The following is a 19,415-nucleotide window of genomic DNA, read 5'->3' as shown; positions in this document are numbered from 1 at the left end:
ACAACACATTTTCTCGTTTTAATTAGTGGGTGTGCAGTGTTTCTCTTAGTGACTGTACCCTCATTCACGTAACCAGTCCCCTGTAGATCACTGCAGGTTCTTGAGCAGGAAAATTCTTTTCCTTTAACTTTTTTAAACGAGCCTCATGCCTTCTCACTCTCTTTGCAGCATGCCCTTGACGCTGACAACGCAGGGGTGAGTCCGATAGGAAACTCCTCCAACAACAGCAGTCACTGGGACCTCGGAAGTGCCTTTTTCTTCGCTGGAACTGTCATCACCACCATAGGTAACCGGTTTGCTTGCCAATCTCGCTTCCTCTGCTGGCCATCCTGAGGAATGGCGCTTGTCAAACTTCTGTCCTCGCAGAATACGTGGCAACTTAAGGCTGCAAGGAGGCTTATGAAACACTGTCACATTAATGCAGTGGTCATCGTGGCTTTCAATGAAAGGCACCTGGCCGCGTAGCTTAGTCGGTTAGAGTGCCGTGGTGATAGCCAAGGTTGCAGTTCAATGGCAAGTCAAGGCACATGCAAGAATCAACCAATGAATGCATGAATAAGGGGGGCGGGGGGGGGGGATCGATCTCTCTCTCTCTCTCTCAAAATCATTTTAAAAAATAAACCAGCCTGGCCAGCATGGCTCAGTGGTTGAGTGTTGGTCTATGTACCAGGAAGTCATGGGTTTGATTCCAGGGCAGGGCATATGCCCAGGCTGTGGGCTCAATTCCCAGTGTGGGGTGTACAGGAGGCAGCTGATCAATGATTCTCTCTCATCATTGATGTTTCTATCTCTCTCTCCCTCTCCCTTCCTCTCTGAAATCAATAAAAATATATTTTTTTTTAAAAGTGAGAGACTCAGGAGCCTTTAGTTTGAAAGGACCTCATGACAAGGTTAGAGTGAAAAAAATCCAAATATGAATCAGGCAGTTGAACTCAGACTGCTCAATTGTGCTCAAATTCCTTTTTAAAAATTGTACTTTTTATTAAAGTTATATATGAAAGAATCATATAAATGTTCTAGAAAGTTTGTTTATGAAAAACAGCAGTTTTTTGCCTCCCCAGGGCAACTACTTTATTCTCTTTTGCTTGGTTATTTCGATATTTAGCTCCATAACTCTGAATATCACACTCGTGTAGCCACTTCCTGAATGTTCAGGTTCAGGGATTATGTCTTGACTTCCTGTGGTGGAAGGTGAGGAGTTAGTTCTCTTTCATCTGCTCCACTGGAGACGGCTCTCTTCCCATCCTCCTGTCCTCCCACTGTTGTTTAATTAGATCAAAAGTGAACATTTGCATTTCTTGGACTAGATAAATGCTCTTCACAACTGATCATATGGTGATCTATAATTACTTCTTTCCTGCAGCAATTTTTGTTGTATAATATTTGTGTGTCTCTTTTCTGATACTTGGGGAGTTTTATATTTTTATCTTAGGGATTAACTTTATAATTATAATAATATGTAACAACTTTTTGTGTTCTAATCTTTAAGCAATATATAATACCGCCCTATTATGGACAATGACATTTCCTTCTGGACACCATCCTTTTACTGTTTACTTTTAAATTATTAAATATACTTCAGCTGATTTTCCCTCCTTAGATGATACCCCTTGGTTCTCAGCTATAATATAAGGTGAACTTAGCATCCTCCTCCTTTCCCTCTCCCGCTATCTATTATTACTCTCTGTGTCATTCTATAACATCGGGGTATATCATTTACATTCTGGTCTGTTCTCCTGATACATTTATTTTACTTGTAGTTCTCAGTTAAATGTCAGCAGTATTCATCTCGATTCTTTTTGCCATGGTTGTCCTCATCCTCACCCGATTGGCTGTAATTCATCTTCAAATAGTTGCCTTAAGAATGGCTCATGGGAGTAATATTCCCTAGGGTCTTGTGTTGTTCAAAATAACTTTCCCCTTGAATGGCAGTTTGGCTGGAAATGAAATCCTTGGCTCACATGATTTTCAATGTTGTAGGTGTTTCACTCTCTCCTGATGTTTTTGCTTTTGTGGAGAAATCTCATGTCAGCCCAATATTTTTCCCTTTTGTAAGTGACTTGATGTTTTGCCCAGCTACACAAAAGATTATGTCTTTATCTTTCATCTGATAACACTACTAGGTTTCATTCCTTTGATTTTAGGAAAGTTTTCTTGATTGTCATCGCTAAACGTTTTCTCTTTTAGATGGTTTTAGTTCTGTCCTTTGGGGATTCCAACTACACATATATTATCACTTTTCTGCCTTTATTTTATGTCTGTAATTTTCCTCTGTGCCTTTTCAACGCTTCAGATTTGGTTTTCATTTTGGTAATTTTATCCTCTCTATTCCTTTTTTGTATGTTCTTCACAGTGCCTATTCTGCCATCTGTTCCTTCCAATTTTATTTTCATTTCATGATCATTAGTGGATTTTTTTTCCCTTCCTATTTCTTTCCTGAATTCCATTAGCTCCCATTTCATCTTCACTAGGTACCCCACTACTATTTTCCTCATTTCTTGTATTGCTGCTTTGTGGTTTCTCTGTGAAAATGCTCAGAGGCGATGACTTCATAGTTCCTTACAATTTTGTCGGGTTGGGGCGACATTTTTCTACTGAATGTCTTCCATTCTTTGGTAAGTTTTGCTGCTCTTTTCACATTCTTTTTAAAAAGGGAAGCTTAATATTTATGCTGGGCCAGGTTTTTTTTTGCTTTTTTTAAATACTTGACACCAAACAAACTGGATCTTCCTGTACCAGCTATCTGCTGAATCTTAAATGGGGCTGGGGAGAGGAGAGCAGTGAGAGGCAGGTAGCTAGTTGTTCAGGTAGCACATCCCAAGACTCTCCTTTCCTGCTGCCAAAGCGACGGCAGGCCCATCTGTGTTCTTCTATGAATAGTTCTGCCTCATCTGGTTTTTGGACCAGATTAAGCCGGGAGGGTTGCAGGGCGGGTGCGGGGAGGGGGGAGGTGAGGAGGCTTAAGCTGCTATCCCTCTTCAACCTATATCCACACCTGCTACAAACAAAGACATCTCTTTTGAAGTTTAAGGTGACACCCTCGCCATCATAATTGGATGTTTGCTGGCACTTTGTTAGATTTGCAACTGATGGGCTCTTTTGCCATTCTCTGTATTTCTTCTCCTTATTTTCTTTTCCTAAATGGAGGAATTGCTAGATGATATCCCACTCCCAGCTCTGCTGAAAATGAGTTGGACATGAATCTTTCCCAATACAATAGTGAAGTCAATAAAAATTCTCATTCCAAAGAATGGGAAACTCACAGCAGTGTCCATCCATAGAAATGAAGGGTAGGCATTGGGAGGCTTCCTTCATTAACACCTACAAGGAGCTCTCCCATCTGCTGCTCTCTGAGACCAGCTAGGCCATCAGGAGGCTCTTCTCTCCCTTGTCCTTCATGACCACATGTTAAGTAGGTGCCTAAGGGTATGCCTCCCTTGGGGGGATGCACAGCTTTGATGATCCACTTCTTGGTGTACGTTTAGGAGGCTAAGGGTTGTTTTAGAGGCACGGCATTTTGATTTTGTGTTTAGACCTAGCCTTTAGGACCTGTGTTGTCTCTACATTGGTGCAATCAAGAAAGTTATGTGCCATAAGAAAATTAGGAATGAAAGAGAATTGTTCTTTTTTAAAAAGACTCTTCATCTAATTCTATGTCAGATTCACACTTGCAAATCTGCTTATCTATTAAGATCAGCTATTTTACAGATATTAGAGGTGTGCGTTACACTAGGGTCTTGGTCTAGAAGCCTTTTCAGACACTCCAGACAAGATTAATCCACAACCTCACAGCCCCAGCAGGAAAAACATTCAAATTTTCTCGTTTTATAAAATAGTTAAATCAGGGTCTGTATGATGCATTGTTTCTTGAACAACTGTGTTCATTGGCCCACATGACCTTATGTGATAAAGGAATAGTGTTTCTAATGAGAAACATTTGATATGTAACATTTCCTGCCCTTTTTATATGCTAATTCTAGAATCTTTGAGTTTGTGCAAATGACACGTAGTCCTTGGTTCCTGATGCCTGGCATCCATTTACTTATTCTGATAACCATTTCCCCAGTGGTCCTCTTCCCCACTCTTGGCCTCCAGGTCTCAGGGGAAGGATCACCTTGTCCAGACTAAGAAATCCATTACTTTGCACGTGAGTGACCATTGTCCCTAGTTAAGAGATGGACATGAGATCTCTTAACTCATTGGGATTACCCTAATAAGAAACTCAGATCCTGGACTGTTACTTGACCTTTGGAGGAAGTGACTTCCTGTCTTACTGGAGTTAAATCTGGAAAGAGATAGGCTCAGGACCCTGCCAGTCATTTTCTTCCTTTGATGAATTACTATGCCTGGAATTCAGCTAAAGAAGCAGAGTAAGAAAGCTGGGGGGCGGGGGGGGGCGGCGTTGAAAAACAGGCTTCTTTTCACATCTTTTGAGCTTTGGATGGAGCTTTCCGTGAAGTGTTAAGAAATAAATGTTAAATCTCCTGTTTACCAGGCTCCATGCATTTCCTTTTCTACTTAAGCCAGTCTGCATCGGGTTTTCTATTACCCAGCACTGAAAAATATAAACTAATACACATGCATGGGTCAGAGATCATGGAGGGCCAGACAGTATTCTCTGACCTCCATGGCCAGTGCCTGACCTTGCTGGACACTGCAGCTGCCATCGCCTACTCCTGTGGGCCACTTGCTCTAGATTTAAAGTTGTAGGCAGAGCATCCCATGGGATGAGCTTCTGGGTTTCTGTGCTTGTGTCCTGGCTGCTTGGGAAGGTGCTATAGTGGGAGGCAGGACACTGTGTCATACCGAGGCACAGGCTTGGGACCTTTCCCCAAAATCTGAAGGAAGATGGATGTTGAACAAGAAACGACTATAAAACAGGCAGGAAATAAAAACAAATAAAACCCAACCCACACCATAAGCCTACTTCATTCTCATGGCTCGGTGTTAGAGCTAGAGATTGGGTCCTTGTTCCATGCAATGAAAAATGGCTATTTTGTCCCTCTTTCTCAATACATTGCAAAAGTAATGTATTGTAAGATGGCCACCATTTAGCTGGCTAAAAAATGGCTAAATTTTAACTCCAAATGGGAGAATATTTATAAAGTCACACAGTTCGAGGATTCTAAAAAGAACCATAGTACAATGTTAGTAGAATAAACAGGCGAGGAAATAATGGTTTTTTCATCATTCATCACATTCGGGGTAGCAAAGCTTCTAAGGAAAATCAGAACTCACTCACTGATCCTTTTAGTTTTTCCTGAGAAATTTTTCACAATTTAGGAGGCAGGCAGGGGGAAGCTGGAGCTGAGGAGCTGTCTTTTCATTGTTTGTGAAGCACAAACATTCGCCTGCTTGCTTGAGTTCATGTACAACATACTCCTGGGAACATGGCCCCCTATTACTAAGCTTCTCTGAAAAACAATCTTTGATGGGTTCCATGGCTTCTACCATCCACACTATGACCCCATATTATTGGAGGCTAAAGCTGTTTCTTCCTTTAGCATCACCATGAAAACTTCTGTACTTGAGGTGTGGTCTTCATCGTTGGTTGTTTTCTTTGGAAAGATCCCCAAGGGATTGCTGTGGCAAAGGTCATGGACCTTTTAAAGGCTCCCCAAATTGCTCTCCAGAAATATTTTCACGGGCTGCATGAGGTTATGTACTTTTCAGACACACAAAAACGTGTTCATTGCTTAGAATGTAGGCAGAGAGATCGGAGGAATAATAGATTCTTTTCTGAAAAGCAGCGATACTACTGATACTACTCAGTATCAGAAGTCTCTTTTATCTGAATAGATCAAGGGCGTCTTTTTTTTTTTTTTTTTTTTAAGAAAGCTTTTCTTATACTCAGACATACAGAAAGATTTGTAAGTGTATGGTCAAAGGGAACACATTTAGGCATTTTCCAAGCCAGGAGCCCCGCCACGAGGAAGAATGGGCTCAGCTCCGTCTTTGTTGAGGTTGCCCTGTACCTGTCCCCTTTCTCAGTAACGAATGCTGATGTGAAAAAGCCCTCCTGCCCTTGAATGTGGACTCTGCTGGTAGATAGCTCAGTAACTAGCTTTTCTAATCATGACACTCACTCTTGTATGCAGAAACTTCCCCATAAACAATCACAAACAGAAGGGCTACAGGTGATGGCATTCTGACCAACAGCTCCTGAGTGCAACTGGAGTTTAGTATTTGAGGCATTTTGGGATTGAGTCACCGGACTCCGCCCACATCAGTGAGAGCCCGCGGTCAGGTTCCAGATGGTCGCCAGTAACTGTGTTACTTGCCTGGCGGCCTCATTTAAGAATTGTGCCTGCCAAGGAACCTGGGCAGCTATTTCTAATTAACCAGTGCTTGATTGGAAGTTTAACCCATGGTTTTGGAAATAGCAGTCATTGTGGTTTGCGCTCACTGAGCACTTGCTAGGTTCCAGGCACTGTGCTCCACACGCCTTCTCGCAATCTCTCATTAACCACATGAGGCAGGTACTGTTTATTAGCCTCATTTTACTGAGGAGAAGACTGAGGCTCAGAGACATTAAGTAACTTGTCCACTATCTCACGGTGAGGAAGCAATGGAGCTTAGTAGCTTCATTCAGCAGGACCAGCTACAGAATGTGCAGGGGCCGGTGCAAAATGAAAATGTGGTCCCCTTGCTAAGAAATGAGTAAAAATGTCCAAATGGCAACAGCAGTGCACTAACCACAGCACAGGGCCCTTCAAAATGGGGCTTCTGTTTGCACAGGTTGCACACCCATCAAGCCAAACCTGTGTGCAAAGACATTCTGGTTTTAGAATGCACGTTGTCACCACACACCAGGCCTGCATAGCACATGGGTTGGCAAAGGTGTGACTTTGGCATGTAAATAGCAAATGGGAGCATCATCTGTGTGCTCCTCGGGCACACGTCCTCCCTAAACATCGGCCTTCTCTTCATGGGACTGTTTCCTAGCTGGGGGTCAATGCAGCTAAGCCCCACCTTGGTCCTTCTCACATGTTGCAAACTGTCCTCACTTGGGCTCATCTCCTTTGAAAGTCACCAGAAGCCCGTTGATGGAGTAGCTCCTTGGATGTCTTGGATTTGGGGTGCTAATCTTCTGGGCTAGGTCTGCCTCATTGATTGCTTCTCTGGTGGCTGTGTATTCCCTCTCATTTCCCAGCTTTCACAGCCCCTTGCTGCACCAAGAGATGCTCGCACCCCAAATCCAGCCATGGGCCCGCCCAGGTCAGTGAGCCAGCCCCCGGAGGTACATTTTGTCCCATGTCCTGGCGCTGTGGGAGAACAGCAGAGTTTCCGGAGGGAAAGTAGGAGCCAACCATCTGTTTTCTCCCGGGGCTTCGTTTTCCTGGAGACATATGGCTGAGAAGTGATTTCTTCCTACTGGAAACCACGAGATGATAATCGCTAATGCTTACTGAGCGCCTCCTGTGCGTCGGGCTTCACATACACGTATTTAATCTTCACAGGCAACTCCTTTCACCTTCAGTAGCTATGAGGTGAGTGCTATCAAATAGCCTCACTTCTCAAATGAGGAGCAGGAGGCAGAAAGGTTAGGTAGGTTGCCAACATCCAAGTGTTAGTAAGCCAAAGAACCAGACAAGAATCCACATTACCTCACTTCAAAGTTCTCCCAAGCATTCTGGAAGGCTGGGCAGGATAGTCTAACAGGCCGGGTAGAACTGGAGCCAAGAATCCAGGAATGTGGGCCTCCTATTGCCTCAAAGTTCCAAAATGGAAGTTCTAGGATTTGCCTAGAGTCACAGTGTTGACAGTCAAACTGCAGCAGTCACTCCCAGATAGTTCATTGGGGGCAGGGGACCAACATGCGCATGCGCACACCCATGCACAAAGTACAGCGTCACTCAGGAATGGCGATTACTTTGTGTCTGATATGACACAATGCCCTTAAATATGCTTAGAAATGTATTTAAATATCACTTCACTAGTGCCCTAACCTAACAACTTTGCTTTACTTTCATTTTAGTGTTCCTGTCTGTGAAACACTGAGTAAATAAGGAGCCAATGATGATAATACTACTTTGCATTGTTATGGTACTTGACACTTCATTGATTTTTTTCCCCCATGTTGTCCTTGAACCCCTCCAATACCAGGGTTTGCAGTGACTAAGTGAGTCTAAGGACAACTGGGTAGAGTGAGGTGAATTGGATCTGGAGCCTCTGTCTTCTTACTTCTCTCTCATGCTCCTGATGACCCTGGGTGACCCCTGACCCAGGGGTGGGGGCAGGTCCTCTCTGAGAAGAAGAGGAAGGGTGCACAGCACTGGTCAGGGCTGCAAAGATGCCTAGTCAGCAGGTTCGAAGCCTAGGTTTGTTTGCTGGTGTCTGCAGTGTATTTTTTTTCCAAGTTATTAGACTAAAAGAAAACCTAGATCCCCTGATAGTAGTCAGGCAATTATGAGACAGCCAAGCAAGAGAACGAATGTTCCAGAAGTTACTAGAATGTTTCCGAGAGGGAACCTTAAACCTGCATAATGTGGAACTGTATAGGCACATTTGTTCCCTCTCCAAGAGGGCTATGTTATGTAAATCGGATCATTCTAGAGGGGGATGCTGAGAAAAAGGATTGTGTCCAAGTTCCTGAAAGCACCTGAAAAAAAGTTCCAAGGGTTGGTTGTTGTTGTTGTTGTTTTTACCATTAAATCAAAATGGTGGTGAGTCAAAGAAATGCGAGATTTAGGAGGCTTGACTGAACACTCCTTGATGAAACAGCAACTGTGATTTAGATGCTTGTGATAAGAGGTTTGAATGAATCCGAGTGGAAACTTGAAAAGGAAAATAGCAAGGTGACTCATTGCTCAAGGGCAGAAAGCACCAGTGAGCTCACCACATGCATAGGAGGAGGATTGATGGACCAATCATCAAGGCCGTTCTTTACTGTGCTGCACCCCCAACATACTGATAACCATGAACCCAATAACTCACCCACTGACGGCTTTCGAAACAGACCTCACATGAGTCACCCTGATATCAGAGGATAGTTAGGTGACTACCTAGATACTCATTGACATGAAAACGAATAACAAATGATTTAGATTTCCATACAAACTGTGCTACTGCCATAAGCCATTTTCTTCCAACACCACTGTCTTTAGTCCCATCCAAATAGAGTATACGTATTCACTATACCTCAGTTACTTACTAGTATGTAATTGCTGCAGTCTTAAGATGTTGGTGTTTTCAAAGCATTATTTGACAAACATACTAGCAGACCTGGCTATGAAGGGTTTCTTTTATCTGTAAACATCCATTCCACCAACACACATTTATTTAGCACTTGATATCCCTTGATGCAAGAAGTGGGTGGGAAGATAGGCCGGATTCAGAGATGATGCAGGGTTCCCAGTAGAGAGAAGAAGAGCCACTGTCCTTCCCCCACTCTTGACTGTTTTCAGGCTTCCCCAGGCAGGGCTGTGTGGTCCGTGGGTCCTTTCTGAACTTGTGCTAGACCACATAGCCTCCTTAGTGCGGAGCACCCATGACCCTGGGAAGGCAAGTGTTGAAGGCAGCCACAGTCTGGAGGGGCTCATTTGCAATCTAAAAACGACAATGGCGAACCCTTCTTAGGTGTGCAGGTGACCCTAGACCAGACAGGTCCAGGATGTTTGGTGTTTCTGAAATGGATACTACCACTTTCCGTTAGAAATGCAATTTTGGGTGACCACACATTTCCTAAAAGGTAATCTAACTAAACACATTAGATCCCGGAAACCTGGATCTCCTTAAAACTGTTGATAACAAAGAAGGAAAGGAAGCAACGGGACAGTGTTCTGACGTGTACGGGCCTTTAAAATGAAGTGCTCCTTCCTAAAGTTCATCAAATTGGGGGTGGGGCTGCAGGAAGGTTTGGAAGGGTCTGTGGAGTCTTTGGTTCTGTACTCTAATTTCTCTGCTACCTCACCACTCTCCCTCTCTCTTTTTAATATTTCTCACCAGGGTATGGGAATATTGCTCCGAGCACTGAAGGAGGCAAAATCTTTTGTATTTTATATGCCATCTTTGGAATTCCACTCTTTGGTTTCTTATTGGCTGGAATTGGAGACCAACTTGGAACCATCTTTGGGAAAAGCATTGCAAGAGTGGAGAAGGTCTTTCGAGTGAGTACTGCCTCTATGTCAACCCTGGCCTCTGAGGTCCAAGTGGCATTTGCCCGGCGGGATCCAGGAGGGATCATCAGGGTCTTGTCATATCATTACCACTTTTAAGGGAATAGTCCGGTGTTATGATCCCATTTCCTGTGTGGCTGATGGCAGTCACAGGCACTGTGCCGAAACTCCTTTCTTCGGTAGGTACTTTCTGTAGAGCGGTATCTCTGGAATCACCACACAGAGGGTTAAGTATGGATTGGCCAGCACAGATTTTGTGAAGACATGAAGCACACTCCGTTTCTTCTTAACGATGAAGATGAGTCCTTAGTGTGTTTGCAATGAAGTAGAAAACTGTAAATTCATCCATTTTGCTTTTGGAACTTCTTCCTTCCATTTTATTGGCCAGCTTGGTGTCTTCAGGATGATCCTGGTTTCTGGGATCTCTTCCAGAGCCTGTCTTTTCTAGGCCCTTTTGTATCTGTCTCCCCGTGGCCCCTCCCTCTTTCTCCTTCCACTGCTGTGTTCCCTCAGCAATAGGACACTGATGTGCTAATTCATACTAAGGCGCTGATGACTGCTATGGTGTTAGTGGGGTATTTTTTTCCTTTTAAGAATACTTACCTTTAAACAAGGGACAAAAGTCTCAACTCAAGCAAAATTTATTTACTAAATATGGCATTCCTGGCATCAATGACAGTCATGTGACATAGATGTGATTGGACTGGGGTTCCCAAGGCCCTTTAACGCACACCTATTCGTATGATTTCACAGACCACCTGCTTTGCTTTGGTGTAGGGCCGTGGTCGGCAAACTGCGGCTCGCGAGCCACATGCGGATCTTTGGCCTCTTGAGTGTGGCTCTTCCACAAAATACCACGGCCTGGGCAAGTCTATTTTGAAGAAGTGGCATTAGAAGAAGTTTAAGTTTAAAAAGTTTGGCTCTCAAAAGAAATGTCAATCGTTGTACTGTTGATTTTTGGTTCTGTTGACTAATGAGTTTGCTGACCACTGGTGTAGGGTCATTTCTGCTCTTTTTCTCATTATTGACCTAATGTTCAAGTGTTCCAAACCTTCTTTAGGGAATTTTTTTCATGACTTAATATTTTAAAATGACACTTTGAGATCTTTTTCAGAATCCGGCAATGATGGGAAAGATAGGTCAGTGGTTAGCTCTAAATCTGAACTTGTTTTTCCCTCTGAGACAAGCAATCATGACCAGCTTTTCTTTAGAAGAATACAGGGAGTTCCCTACTTTAGTTTTGTTAGAACAGTTCCAGTTTGTCAGAGTGGATGAATAAGGCTTAGAGCCACCTTTATATAAGCTCAGTGGTCCTCAGTTTACTCCTTAGCAAAAGGGGATAGAATTCTAATCTGCTTCATAATATTTGGTAATGATTAAATGAATTCATGTATAGAAAAAAGCCTGGCATGGGGCCAGACACGTAGAGTTCAGAGCTGTGGGTCTGTCTCCTGAACGAAGTGTTTGTTGGCAGGGTAGCCGCCCATTCACATGCCATCCGAGCAGCTCAGCGGCATGTGGGTTTTTCCTAGAATGCCCCACAACCTTTGCTCCCTAAGTGCTGGCTAGTCAGCCAGCCTCATTAGAGCATGCACCCGGCTCAGTGGTCACCATGGAAACCGCCAGAGCTCAGTTTCTCTGCTTCTCAGAGGTTCAGGTCTGCCTGAACCAGACAGGGCAACCCTGCCTCCAGAAACAGTTCTCAGAGGAGCCCTTCTAGCCCTCACAGCTATAGAAAAGTAAATCTGGCGGAGCAAACACTCAGACGAACAGGATTCAAATGGAGATCCGGCATTTTTATATTTAAGTAATTTCTCGAGATCACGGTGTCTTTATTTGTAAAACAACTGATTAGACTACGAGCTTTTGAAATTCTTTTTTATAAAAAAAAAAAAATGAGGGACTGTATTCTAATCGAGGAAAGAGGTTGCACTCATTTGATGACACCAGCTACCAAATCTGGGGACTTCGTTCCCCCTAATGTATTTTGAACTTCAACTAGAGGACTGCTCTCCTTCCCCTGGAAGCTGCCTCTCCATGCTTAGTTCAATGGGCGCTGGGACAGCCTCAAAAATCTCACATTTCATTTTTATGCTGATGCCACTCCGTTCCAGGAAGCTGAGGGTGGTGTATTATGGAATTGGCAGCATACAAGGTAGGCATTTGCAGCCCAGTGGAGGGCGCTGTTGGCAGGGATGATGAGTTCCAGGAGCCATAGAAGCGCACTTCCTGGAGATACAAACAGCAATTTGGCTTGCTGCATGTGGCCTTGCTAGAAAATCTCCCAGCTCCTGCCATTCATTTAAACTACATCTAAAAGGCCAGTTACTCTTAGGTGATTGTTTGAGAACTGAAAACAACAAAACTTGGGGTGGCGATTTCTGGTTCCCATGGAGAAGGCTCATTGTTTTTGTTTTCTCACCTGCTCAGTGACTATTAAGCCTTTCCTTTCGTCTGTTGTGGTTTTTGGGGGGGATAGAGAGGATTTTTCGTGGAGTAAAGATAAAATATAGTCAGCCTTCCAGCTGCCTGTATTCTGAAGTGACAGGATTTGGGGCGTTCTACCACATCAGAGCCTCATTTTGAAGAGTTGCTGAGGGTGTCTGTATTATGTAGGAATGCTTCTGGCTACAGAGTGACCAAATGCTTGGGGTTAGCATGGGGTGAATAAAAGAAAACACCTTTTTGTCCTCTGAAGCTCAGAACTAGTTGAGAAATAAACATGGAAATAAGCATATGGAGATTAAAATGTCCACTTTATTGCTGGTTAGCTCATCAGAGGATGTAGCTTTCGCTTCGGTGACGGAGGGGCTTTTCGATATCTCACCCGTCACTGGATTTCTATTGCTGTACAGCAAATGATCGGCAATGCAGAGGCTTAAAAAAGCAACACCCATTTGATTTGTTATGTCACAGCTCTGGGGCTGACCACATCCCTGTGATGAGCTAAATTTGAATTCTGTTGGCAGAGAAGTTGAGGAAACAAATGGCAGCATGGGCCACAGGGGTCACAGCCGCTAGCCACACAGGCCCCTTACTGGGAAGCTGTCCTCCCTCCATTTGTCGTTAATCAGGTGACCTTTGGGGTCCTTGAATCACTTAGGGGAGACTGGATTATGCTATGGTAACAAATAACCCTCTGCCAGGGTCTGCTGCGGCCCAGGCAGCTCTCCGGGCTTTAATGGGTTTGGGGGAGAGGCGGGGGATGGGGGGAGCAGCTAGGCATTGCACACTGGCTCTTAAGGGCTTTGGCCTCCAGTCACAGCCCTTTGGCCTGAACTAGTCACATGGACCCACCCAACTGCAAAGGGGAGGCTGAAAGGTTTTCTTTGATCTCCAGGAAGGGGCGGAGGTAGGAAATTGGTGAGCACTAGTAATCTCCTGTGCCTGTCCCCTGGGACTATTCCTGGGCTCCCTAGCATTTAGAACAGACGGCCTGTAGATGGCTCTTTGGGGAACAAGACTCCAGTGAGACTCTTCTCACACCGGAGGATTGGAGCTTGCTGGTTGTTCAGTGACGACTTGCCTGAAGCGACACAGTGAGTTGGGGGCACAGCTTGGACCCGGACCAGTAATCCTGCCTCCTCGTCCGGGTGGGCCACTAATATTTACTGTCAGAGGTGTGAGCTCAGGCCATGAATCCAATGTGGAGTTTAGGTGTTGTGAATATACCATTCGAATTCCTGGAGATGAGTTTTAAGTATTTATGTAATACCCAGTAAAAATAATTCCTCCTAGGTTTCCAAGTGCAAGGTGGGCAGTTGGCGGTTGAAGGATGATGATTTGGGATTCCGCCGGGTTGATCATGGGTCCCAAAGCAGATTTAGGGAGTGGGCAGCCTCTGTGTCCCCTGCTGCGGGCTGGCTCCTTTGTGGGGCCAGGCCAACTGTCACTGGAGAGGATGCTGCAGGAAAACCGGTCTGATTTTGGACTGGATCCCGTTTTCTTGCTCTGAGCTGGACTTCGGCCTCTGGTGGGAAGCAGCTCAGGCTTTCTGATATTACCTCTGGAACTAAGGGACTCCTTTTTCTTCCTTGGCCTTTTCCCCCAAGGACGCCGCAGAAATGTTCATTTGCCTCTGAAGCCAAAGGAGCCTGGGTGTAGCTGACACATAATCACACATTACGCTAGGTTTATTGGTGCCACGATTCCCTGGGGACTTCGGAGCCTGCCAAGTGCTTAAGACCGGGTGACTACGATCTCAATCTGCTAATGATGCTCAATTAGTGGGCTAGTCAATCACTTTGGATTGCAGGAAGGGGCTGGCGGTGGAAGCCAAGGACTCCTGGAGGCCTCTGCCATGTGCCTGGCGTGAGTGGAGGAGCGATTTGAAGGACACATTTGCAGGAGGCTTCTGTTTCTCACAAGGAGTCTTGAGCTAGCTCCCAGCGGCAGTGGGGTTCACTTGAAAAGATTACCATTTCAGGAAGATCAAAACCCTTGTTTTGGAAACTGGGTGTTATTTTCAGCTCTGTGGGTACAAAGTTCCAGTCCTAACAGTAGTGGAAATGCTCACTGAGGAATTAGTTATGCACATCAGGGCTGTGCCTAAACAAGTGTGGGGGGAAGCCAGGTGGTGGGGCTGCGAGTGCCCCAGAAAGTGTGTGGAACTTCTGGGAAGTCACTCGTAAACCTCTGAATTTTGCAGGGAGACTCGGATTTGTCATTTGTCCAAGAGGATTTGACTGAGGTCAGATTGAATACTCTGGCACCTCCGTCTCAGAGTCTAGAGATAAGATGCAAATCTGCTTCGAGGTTTTAGTCTAGGCCAGACGCTGGCTGTGGGCTTTGCTGAGAGTAAGCTGTGCAACAACCCTCTCAGAAAGGCCGTGTCACCCTCTTCATTGTATGAGACCAGAAGGTGCACATTACCAAGGTCACCCAGGCCATAAGGGACAGAGCGAGGATTTTCAAAGCCAGACTGAGTCTTTCCGCTCTCCTTCCTTCCTTCTTTCTCTTGTGAGGCAGGGGTAGCATCTGGTGATTCAGGAGAGTCTTTGTGAAAGGTTAGGATGATCTGGAACGGATAAAGATGAGAACACGTTCATATTGGCCCTGTGTCATCTGGCGATACGTTGAATTGGACCATATCCTCCGATTCTTTCCTACTCACCTGTTCTGTCTCCCCAGTGCTGGGTTGTTCTTAGCAAACATCTCTTTCTCGGTGTTCTCTACTCCTGGAGATCCATCTAGGATTTATTTTCTTTATTTTTTTTTAGTTTTTTGATATATCTGTATTGATTTCAAAAAGGAAGGGAGAGGGAGAGAGAAATAGAAACATCAATGATGAGAGAGAATCATTGATCGGCTGCCACCTGCAACCCGGGAATATGCCCTGGCCGGGAATCGAACTGTGATCTCCGGGTTCATAGGTCGACGCTCAGCCACCCCGGCCAGGCCCAATCTAGGATTTAAATGCCTCCTTGCTCATGTCCACGATGTGACTAATGTGAAGGTGGGCTTCTAAAAGGGGCTTGTGCTATCCCAATAGCTGACTTGTTTTGACCCACCTCCGAGAGGGAAGTTGATGAATTCTCTACTCTCTGTACAACCCACTCATTGTTGACAATAAGAGGAAACACAGCTCACAGCCAAGCCCTTGGGCAGCCCAGGCAGCTGGTCGTGCCCTCAAAACCACACTTTTTTTTCTGGGCCCCACCGATTGCCTCAGAGCTTTCCTTCAGTGGAGTGGAGAACCTGGGGTTTGAGGGAGTCAGCACCAAGGTTTTAATTCCCACTGGGTGTTTAACTCAGTCCTAAACTCAAGGAACGTGGTGGAAAAGCTCCTCCTAAGCTGTCACCCAATAGAGGAAAGTCTCTGGCATATTTCTGGGTTCGTTATCTCCAAGGTTGTGCCCATTGAAGACATGATTCCATGGGTTTTATTAATTAAAGCAGCTTATCTCTTTGTATTTGGGGGCCACCACATGCTTTTGATCCACCACATGGTAACCTGTTTCTAAAACTTCCAGGTACTTTTGGGTTACAACTTTGATGCAAGAATGTTACGAGCACTCATTTCTATTAGTATCCTAGAGTCAGCTTACCAGGTGGACAATTTCCCATAGTCACCCCTCACCACCCACTTCACAGGCCAGTGTGGGTCCTCGGCAAGGCATGCTGACGTCATAGAATAATAATCCTTCGCCTTCTTGTAAAACTCTACTTTTAAAACATTACATTTATCAATGTAAAACAACAACAATGGGTTTTTCTCTTACATCTAGCCCCATGCTACTTGTGTCAGCCAAGCAAGTAATAAACCATTCTAGTGCAGCTTCCAGAAACTGAGGTTCCTAAAAATTGAGAGATGCCTTTGTTGAGTCGCGTCTGCCCATCACGGAGCTGGTATACGATCCACAGGCTTACACTAGGGTGATGTTTCTAAATGACTGGTGTGTCACGAGTCGATAAAAAGTAGCTTTAGAACTTTTCACTTTAGGAAAAAGAAAATGATTAGAATACGTCATTACTGGGAGGCATGCCAGTGTTTGGGACCTTGACCCCAAAGAGGCAGCTTCCTTGGGAGGTGCCAGCCTGCCGGGCACAGCCTGGTCACACTGCTGAGCAGGCTCTGGTGGCTTTGTATAAGGGAGGGCTGCCTGCCGGCATGGATCCAGCCTAGGTAGAAGAAATACACTCTGTAATTCTGGGGGGAAATGCTTTGCTTTTTATTTACTGAGAAGAGCTGCATTTGTGTATCACAGCGTTTTTGACCTAATGGTTTTGAACTGTGTCTTGGAGTTTATTGCTGAGTTTTAGCCTCTCGTTAGTATAGAGCTGTGTTTCTCCCTCTGTGGGCGGTGGGTCCCCAGGGGCCTGAAGTGCTGTTTTAAAGGACCCGAGAATCCTTTCGTGCATCTAGCACTGCTGGTAGAGAGAATAAAGACTGTCTCCTTCACACATGTACTGCCCTTTTCCTCATGTATAGAAGGGGGTTGTCATCACTTAACCTTTTGCACTCGGATGTCGAGTGTGACTCGACACGGTTAGCATCGGTAGCCCATCCCTTCCCTCCCTCAATCCCTCCTCCTTTATTTGGGCTTTTCTTACATTAAATAAATAAGTTTGTATGAAAATAAACTCCAGTTTTTTATTCTACTGCCGCGCTTTGTAAAATCTGGGGTATTTAAAAAATTAAATCCCGAGTAGAATAAAGGAATCGAGAAAAAAAGCAAGCGAGTACAAAGGGTTAAGTTCATTTTAAAAGGTGATAGTATATTGTTTTCTTGATATGTTTTCACAATCAGTGGGTACCAAAGGTTCTATTGTTCTGTGGGGATTGAGGAATTTTTTTTTTTTTTTTATGTTCAAAAAGGATTCCCATCCTCAGAAAAAGTTGAGTACAAAGGGACAGAGCAACGCTGGCTTTTCCCATCAGCACCGTCTCTATGTTGTTTGGGGGGCTCTTTTCCCCATGGAATTAACATTTTTGTCCTGGCCATAGTCACATAGTTTCAAAGAGGTTCTCAATTAAGGTAACCCCAGGAATTATTGGGGTGCTATAAAGCCTGCTTCAGCTTTTTCTTTATCCCTAACTTTTTATTGTGGTGAAATATGCATTACCTAAAATTTACCATGTTAGCTGTTTAAAAATATACGGTTCAGTGGCATTAAGTTCATTCACCTTGTCGTGCAAACATCCTCACCACCCATCTCCAGAATTTTTTTTATCTTCCAAAACTGAAAGTCTGTACCCATGAAATGATAACTTATTCTCCCCATGCCCTCAGCCCCAGTCACCGCTGTTCTACTTATGTGACGGCCCCAGATACTTCACACAGTGTTTTTCCTTCTGTGTCTGGCTTACTTCGCTCAGCATAATGTTTTTAAGGATTCATGCATGTTGCAGCATGTCGGAATTTCCTTCCTTTTTAAGGCTGAATGATATTCCATTGTATGTATGAGCCGCATTACGTTTATCCATTTATCTGTTGATGGACACTAGGGTTGCTTCACCTTTTGGCTACTGTGAATAATGCTGCTAGGAACACGGTTGTGAAAAATCTGTTCAGGTCCTTGCTTTCAGTTCTTTGGGGTGTACCTAGAAGTGGAATTACTGGATCATATGGTAAGTCTGTGTTTAACTTTTTGAGGCACTGCCATACCGTTTTCCACAGCACTGCACTATGTTACATTCCCGCCAGCGATGCGCAATGGTGCCAGTTTCTGCACAGCCTCACCAACACTTATTCTTCTCTGTTTCTTTTTTCTTCTTCAGCTTCTATGGGCCACAAAGACAGCATTGGCTAACTTGCTATTTGATGGTCCCTTATGTTTTAGCTGCTCCAATAGCTGCCATTCTGTTACATTGGGGGCAAAGGCAAGAGGCGGGGTCCCATGCTGTGCCTCCCTCTGGCACCTGCCCCCCTCCTGTCCTCACCTCCAGCCATGCCCCCTGCTTGTTCCCATCCTGCTCCAGCTCTGGCACTGCAGCAGAGCTACTGGGAGGGTGGGCAGCTGGACGCCAGGCCACCTTGGGCCTCTGCACGCTGGTGACATCTGGGTTGCCCCTTGCCTTGCCGCTGCTCTGAAATCCCTTTATTCACGTTGTAATGATTCCCTCTCCAACTCCCCCTCGTAGCTTTCCCTTCAGACCCTTCCCAGCTCAGTTTAATGAGCAATTATCAAATAGCACCTTCAGCAATGGCAACAATGGGGTATGTGGCAGTAAACAAGAGACAGTCTTCTCACCCGAGAAGGAAACAGGCATGCATAGAGACCAATGTTGCCCTAGCCGGTTTGGCTCAGTGGATAGAGCATCAGCCTGAGGACCAAAGGGTCCCAGGTTCGATTCCAGTTAAGGGCATGTACCTTGGTTGCAGGCTCCTCCCTGGTTAGGGCTCTGCTCGTGCAGGAGGCAACCAATCAATGTTTCTCTCACATTGATATTTCTCCCTGTCTTACCCTCTCTCTTCCACTCTCTCTAAAAATCAAGGATTAAAAAAAAAAAAGACCAATGTCCCCGGTAAGACCGTGGCTGGGGCAGGCATCCTCTGAGGTCACACTGTCTCAGTGCCTAAGCCATGTGACCTTAGGCTGTGCCTCAGTTTCCTCGTTTGAAAAATGGGGATAAATTCCATAGCTACCTCTTTCGGTATTTAGCTGATGCTTGTGAGCAATGCCTGGCATGTGGTCAGCACTCAATAAGTGGTGAACATGGCTATGACAGGCACCTGTCAGCCGTGGAAGCTCAGAGGAGGGACTGTGGATTCTACCTTGCGTATTTGACATGGCGCACATCTTCGGTGATGCACCTGTCTTATGTTGCTAATGGACTGTTCTCTTTAAGTAAAG

At 45.0% G+C, this 19,415-nt stretch overlaps 1 protein-coding gene across 1 annotated transcript in view; it reads left to right on the top strand.

Annotated features, from left to right (window-relative positions):
• KCNK10 (potassium two pore domain channel subfamily K member 10) overlaps positions 1 to 19,415 on the top strand; it is a 105,326-nt gene that overhangs the window by 62,288 nt on the left and 23,623 nt on the right. The window contains exons 3-4 of the mRNA XM_008148400.3: positions 169 to 286; positions 9,949 to 10,109. Of these exons, the coding sequence (XP_008146622.2) occupies positions 169 to 286; positions 9,949 to 10,109 (279 nt within the window). The remainder of the gene's footprint in view (positions 1 to 168; positions 287 to 9,948; positions 10,110 to 19,415) is intronic.

The sequence above is a fragment of the Eptesicus fuscus genome, chromosome 5 (genome assembly GCF_027574615.1).
Source record: "Eptesicus fuscus isolate TK198812 chromosome 5, DD_ASM_mEF_20220401, whole genome shotgun sequence".
NCBI lineage: Eukaryota > Metazoa > Chordata > Mammalia > Chiroptera > Vespertilionidae > Eptesicus > Eptesicus fuscus.
The sequence above is the reverse complement of the archived record's forward strand: the minus strand, read 5'-3'. Positions and strand labels throughout refer to the sequence as shown.